Source organism: Serinus canaria, chromosome 11 (assembly GCF_022539315.1).
Source record: "Serinus canaria isolate serCan28SL12 chromosome 11, serCan2020, whole genome shotgun sequence".
NCBI lineage: Eukaryota > Metazoa > Chordata > Aves > Passeriformes > Fringillidae > Serinus > Serinus canaria.
The window spans coordinates 14,477,319-14,484,072 of NC_066325.1; the positions used below are offsets into that span (position 1 = coordinate 14,477,319).

Here is a 6,754-nt window from a genome sequence, read left to right on the forward strand (position 1 = left end):
GATTCAGCCATTAACCCCTTCCCCAAAACACCCAAAAAGACACAGCAAGAGCCTCTCTGCTCCTGTCATGTTTATTGGGAAACAGCTGTTTCCTAACCCATCCTCCGCCCCACGCTGACAGCTGCAGCAACCACAGTGAGCACGGCGAGCACACCCAGCAGGATGAGGGCCCTGGAGAGCCACGGGCTGGGTCCTGCCAAAGAGGAGAGAGATTGGTTGTGTATCTGGGTCCCCTGAGCCAGCTCTGAGCCCTGGTGAGGCATTTCACTGGGTGAAATGCAGTGAAATGCAGTGAGGTCATCTCCTGTGACAGGCAGGAGCCACAAGAGCTGGGGGTACTTTGGGATCCTGAGGGCACTAACAGGACTCGGTCACCTCAAATGGCCTCCACCCACCCCTGCTGCCTTCAGCTCAGCATGCATGCTTGCTCTGAGCCATGCTGTAGGTGGGCTTGCCCCCAGCCCTGCTCCTGGACTGCTGCTTGGATCTCCTGGACTGACCTTGGTGCCCCGCAGGACATATGTACCTGCTGGGTCCTGCTGGTCACTGCTGGAATGGTGGATCTCTGCTCCTGAGGAAGGAGAAGCCAGCAGGAGGATGGGCCCGTAGGAGACAATCCTGTTGTTGTCATCTGCCAGTGCCCTCCTGCTCCTCCAGTGCCTAGGGCATTGCTGTCAACAAAGCCAAAGGAAAGGTGATGGGAGGGCAGGGGAGGGCACCCTGCACCTGGGCCATCCTGTAGATCTCCCTTTCCCAGAGAAGAAGGAAAGGAGATCTCTGGTGGGGTCAGGCCCCTGTACCTTTGGTGCTCAGGGCTCCTGATTCTGGAGGTGTTTATTCTGTGAGGCACCCAAAACCAGAGCAGAGCCCCTTCTCCAAGCAGAGCCAGCGAAGGGAGGTCCCACAGCCACCCAGGGCACGGTGCAGTCCAGCAAGGGAGCTCACCTTGGCACAGGGCTCCGGGCTATCAGGAACACAGAGCTGCACACGGCAGTGCAGGAACACCTCAGGGTAACCAACAAACTGAAACATCTGGAAGCTGAACTTGGCAGTGGTGCTCTCTCCAATGGCATTCAGGTAGGTCACCGTCTCATCATGGGGACACCTGGGACATGGGGCTGGATCAGCGGGTGGCAAACGAGGTGGAGCATCCCCGCCTTGGATAACACATCCCACAGGGAATGGGTGCAGCCCACAGGCCTATTTCTGTCTAGTCCTTGGCACACTGTGGTGCAAGGAGACTGGATGTGCTGGGTTCACTCCCCTCACCCCTGCTCAATGAGCTTGTGCTGCGTGTCCTGGTGCGGATCCGTGCTTGGCGTGGCCCAGCAGTCCAAAACACTCAGCAGGAAGTACTTGAGCTGGTGCTGCCCTTCCATCTTCAGCAGGACATAGAGTGTGTCCGTGAGGGGGACAGCCACACTCGGCAGGTGATAAGGCTCGAGGTAGGAGGAGGACTTGTAGAGTCTCATGCTGACATTGAAGTGTCCTTCTCTGACCACAAGCTGTACCAGCCTGAGAGGAAAAACAGGATGAGAGCTCACAAACAGAACAAGGAGGTGGGAAGGACATTGCACAGGTGAAGCCACCATTGCTCTCAGAGCTCCCTAGGGCTCCCCAGGGTCTTTGCAAATCATCTCACTGAATCTACTTCTCTCCAAGCTCAAAGACACCATGTCAGCAGCCAGGTGAAGTGGGACACTCACTTGTCAACAGCGGTGAGAGCGAAGGGCAGCCTCACAACCTGCTGGTAGGCGTAGATGCAGGAGAAGTGCACTTCCAGTTGAAAACTGCGGGAGATCGTGGCCCTGGGCACCTCCTGCTCCGACTCGATGGTGTTGGAGTACGAGACATGGGAGCTGTTTTGCTGGAACAACACAGAAATCAAGATCATGACGAATGCCACACACAGAGCTGCAAGTTCAGAAGGCACAACTCAGCTGTAGCTGCTCCAGGCCTGGACATCTGCTGGGCTTTCAGCCTGTGTCTGGGGGCTGCTGGAACAGCAGTCAGGACAATGGGCACAGGTGGGCACAGGGCTCTTCTGTGCAGTGCAGAGCTCGAGCACCTTGTCTGCTCCCTTCCTGCTCCATGAAGCAAGTCAGGGACCAAGGGGACAGGGCTGCAGACTTCATAGGATGTCTCCAGAACGCTGAGGGCTGTTACCAGTGCACAATAAGACTTCCAAGCTCTCCTAAATAAGACAAATGGGCTGCCAGCAGGGGTTTGGTGGAGGCAGAAGAACTTTCTGACATCCTCAGGGAAGACTTTCAAAGGGAATGAGAACTTTTCAGCACCCAGATATAAAAACAAAAACATTTGGGGTTGCCCTTTGCCATCCCACCTCACCATGTCTGTTTCTCTCCTGGCTTTGGAGCTGTGGATCCTCACCTGGATTACTGATCCACAGGCAGTGTGGTTTTCACCTGTGAGAATGGCTGCAAAAAACAGCTCACCCTCTTCTTCCTTCTCTGAGACCTTGCATGCCTGGTTCTTCAAGTGGACAAGCTCCAGTGGGATTTTCAAGAGCTCAAACACCTCCTTCCTCACCATCATCTTCATGTGCTCTTCCTCACAGGCCAGCTTCAGCACCACATCTGGGGGAAAAAGCCATCTGCAATAGCAATAAGGGAGAGGCCTGAAGGAGCCCTAGGCCAATTGGAGGGTGGCACAGTCCCACTGAGCTCAGCAGCCTCTCATCCCAGCCTTGGTGCAGGCTGCTGTAGGGCTCTTCAGAGACACTGGGCAGAAGACAGGCTGGTCCCTTTGGAGGGCTGTCCACTCAACCCCCACAGTGTGTCGAGGGCACCAGAGGGACAGGGACCCTCTCCTTCAGAGGAAGAAGACAGAGTTTTTGGCCAGTGTCTTCACTGTATCTGTGCCAGGGTGCATCTGCTTGTTCTGAAACTGAGAGGCAGCTGTGCCCTGCAGCATGCCCTCCTACACCATGGCACAGCCAAGGAAATCAGGCTTTTGGGGAAGAAGAACATGGCCTGTGGATGGGTCTTGTACCAGCACATAGCCAGGAGATGGTTGTAGTGGTACAGAATGCACCTGAACCTGCAGCTGGGATGTGCTACAGGGGTGGAGAGCAATGGTAACACCAGTGCCCATCTCCCTTCCCTCTGGTGCCCATGGACAGACTGGGGAGGGCTCACCAGCATTCCCAGCCCTACCTTGGCAGAATTCCCCTGTGAAGCCTGGCTTGCAGCTGCAAACTGGTCTGTCCACAGGCACCTGGCACTGTCCCTGGTGCTGGCACGGGTTTGGGAGGCAGGCATCTGGGCTCCTCTTGACACGGAGGGCAACCCCTGGCCTCAGGCCATGGGTGCTGGCCAGCTCACCTGCAGCAAAGGAAAGGCAAGAAAGATGAAATGCAGCAAGAATATCTCCCTGATGAGAGATTTGAGAACTCACCCCACTGCAGGAAGCTCTGCACAGCTCTCAAGGGCTGAGATCCTTCCCTGGAGCCAGAGCAGACACATCTGAGGAAGAACCTGCTGCCTCGGCTTGCTGGGAGGCTGTGAGACCTCCTCAGCCTGGCTGTAATCTGGACCAGAGCTAAGGGGCCTGTCACTGTCACCAAGGAGCATGGTGGCACATTGCAGCACCATGGGTTACACACTCTTTGTGGCTGGGGGGGACAGCCTGCAGTTTCTGCCTATTTTGCTGGCTCCTGGACCCCAGTTCCTGCCTCTCTGAGCCTTATTCTATTGTTCCTCTTTAGCAGCCTTCAGCAGTGTGCTGAATGAGGAACTTGAACATGGATCAGGTGAAGGTTTGGCCTTTCCTTCCATACTACCCATCCATGACCCAGCAGGGACAGAGCACAGGGAGACTCACTCTTGTTGCCTTCACAGCCAGCCAGGCAGAGCACAGACAACAGCAGCAAGCATCTCACAATCCTTTCCTGGAAAAACAAGCAGGCTCTGGATAACTTGAATTTATTGTCATCCTCACTGGAGATGTTTGCAGTCATTCAGAAAGGCTGAATCCTCAAGCATTGGTGCAATAATTTCTGTGCTGTATTTCCAAGAAGCAAAGTAATTTCCCATCCCAAAGGGCCAGATCAACCTTCCCCCACCAGGCTAACACAGGGGTCAAACACTATCCTGAATTTAGCTATTCCAGAAAGGAGGTGGGAGAAGCCAGCCCTGGGATCCACAGGGATGTGCTGGCTGTGATAAAGCCACATTTCAGCGGCAATTTGAGTAAAGCTGCACAGCTGAGGCAGTCTGGGCTCCCCAAAGAGGAAAGGAGTTACCCTCTTCCCACTACAGCACTTTTGAAGATTTAGGATTTGCAAAAGGATCCTCAGTGTTCCAGTAAATCAGAACTATAACAAGGAGACAATGGGGATCATAAAACAAACCCAAGCTTTGAACACTACTAAAATTAGTGTCAAAAAGACAATCTCTTCTGTTGGTACAGATAATGCATTTCTCAAGAGAAATTATTGGCACAGTGCTGGATTGGCCCTGGACACCAGATACTCCTTATCAGAGATGTGGATGCAAGTCAGCCAGGACTGGTGGCTGGGCAATGCTCTGTCAGTGCTGAGAGCAGGGCAAAGCCAGTGCCAAAATCCCCCTCACACAGCTCACTCATACCCCCCCCTCCACTGACCCTGAGCAGTGGACAGGAAGTGTTAATGCCCCGTCCACTCCTTGCTCAGCCATCCTGAGAGATCCATCCTGAGAGATCCCCCCACCTTGTTCTGCCCCTGCTCACCATTGCTGCTCTCTGCTCCTCCATCCACCGCTGCCCCCGTTCCTTCCCCTCGGGGGTGGCTCGGTGCACCGGGGCTGCTCCGTACCTCCTGCTGGGTGCCTTATATCGCCTCCCGACAGCTCATCGCTCTCCCCCACGCAAACACGCAGCCTTTGGGATTGCACAAGAGCCTGCTGAGCATCCCTCGGGGGCCGGGGAGGAAAGGACTCTCAAAGTCCATCCTCCGGCACGGATGGCCGTGCCCATGAGCCCACAGCTTGTGGATGCTGACCCAATTCACGCCCTGACAGGGTCCCAAACAGGGAGTGTCAGCAAAACCCTCCGGAATCTGGGGTCTGGGCATCCAGCTGGTTTGGTGGTATGTGTTTTTGATGCAGCAATAACAACAGATACCACAGCAGCACACACCAAGGCCAGATAACTTTGGGTGCTGAGTACCGGCAGTTTTGGAAACACAACATATATTTCCCTTATCTTTTTTTTTTTTTTTTAAATTGACTTCTGGCATTTAAGAACTGCTGAGAATTACTGGTGAGCGATGGAGGATCCTACCCCACTTTGTTTCATATCCAGATGTGAAATGCACCCGCAAGGACTGAGTCCAAGTCCTGGTCCCTGCACAGGACTGCCCCAGCAGGCCCACCCTGTGCCTCTCAGAGAATTGTCCAAATGTTCTTTGAACTCTGGCAAGCTTGGGACACGGTGACCATTTCCCTGGGGAGCCTGTTCCAAGGCCCAATCACCCTTTGGGGGAAGAACCTTTTCCTAATACCCAACCTAAATCCCTGCCCTCAATAGAAGTTCATGCCATTTGGGCAACAGTAACCAGCTGCAAACCACATTAATCACTCAACATGATGCTTCTTGATATATTTTGACTGCAGTCGGTGCATCCTCATAGCTTTAATTGCTACGGTTCCCTTAAGAGAGTGCCTAATGTGAACATTCGTCCATCAATCCATATTTTTTCTTAATCACAACAACAAAACAGAAAAAAAAGTGTTTAGCATCTGACCCTGCTTACAGTCTAATAAACTGACAACTAAGAATAAAAGGAAAATAAAGGGAAAAAAAGAGGAAAATGAAAATATAAAAAGGAAAAGGAAAAATAGAAAGAAAATTAAAAAGAAAAAGGTAATGGTAAAGGAGAAGAAAAAGAAGTAGAAAAAGAAAAAAAGAACAAGGTGTCTTGCCTCCCTTGGTGCCAGCTTTTGGGTAAGTGCCTCTGCAACAAAGGATCACTGGGGGTGGTTTTTATTTTAAGAGAGCCGAACTCGTGAGTTTCCGAGCGGGTCTCAGAGGGCGACGGCTCAGCCGTGGTGGCGGGCAGGGGCCGGCCGCTGTCCCCTGCTGTGCTCCGCGTTGTCCCCTTCTCCCAGCTGGCCCGGGCACGGCGTCGGCACCAGGGCTGGGAGAGACGCCCGGGCTGGGGCAGCGCAGGGGGTGCGCGGGGGTCCCGAGGAGCCTCTGGGGCCGGGGGCTGTGGCGAGAGGTCTGGGGGGACTCCGGGGGTGTCCCCGACGGGCCGGGGCGCGGGGGAGCCGCAGGCCCCGTTCCCGGGAGCCCCAGGTCCCGTCCTGGGGAGCAGCAGGTCCCACCCCCGGGAACCGCAGGCCTTGTCCCCGGAGCCGCGGCGCGGGCGTTGCCATGGTGAGCGCCCCGGAGCCGCGCGGGGCCGGAGCGGCCGCGCCGCCCTTGGAGCCGCGGTGAGGGGGCGGCCGGGCGGGGCAGGGCCGGGGGTTGCGGGGTCCCCCGGGCAAGGTCTGCACCTCCCTGTGCCCGCTGCGTGCCCCGCTCAGGGTCAGCCTGACCGCAGGGACGGCGCACAAACACCGCCCGCGCCAGCGGAGATACGCGGCAGGCGGTGCCCTTGGGGGCTGCCGGCTCCGCGGAGCCCCCGCTCCCTCCAAGGCCCCTGCGGGCTGGGGCACGGCCGGTGCCCAGCGGGTTGGTGGAGCTGCTGCCCCGCCAGCAGCACGCCGGGCAGGACGGAGGACACGGAGCACGCGCTCTGAATGTGGGG

The 6,754-nt window shown here is 55.8% G+C and overlaps 1 protein-coding gene across 1 annotated transcript; it reads right to left on the bottom strand.

The window, feature by feature from the left end:
* Nucleotides 1-49: 49 nt before the first annotated feature.
* On the bottom strand, nt 50-4,842 carry LOC103816854 (uromodulin-like). The gene is made up of 9 exons (XM_018914805.3): nt 4,732-4,842; nt 3,844-3,910; nt 3,177-3,344; nt 2,392-2,597; nt 1,707-1,867; nt 1,270-1,515; nt 946-1,105; nt 527-671; nt 50-193 (listed from the first exon to the last, which is right to left on the bottom strand). The coding sequence occupies exons 1-9, from the start codon at nt 4,753-4,755 to the stop codon at nt 93-95; spliced, it is 1,278 nt and encodes a 425-aa protein (XP_018770350.3). The 5' UTR covers nt 4,756-4,842; the 3' UTR covers nt 50-92.
* Between the last annotated feature and the right edge of the window lie 1,912 nt (nt 4,843-6,754).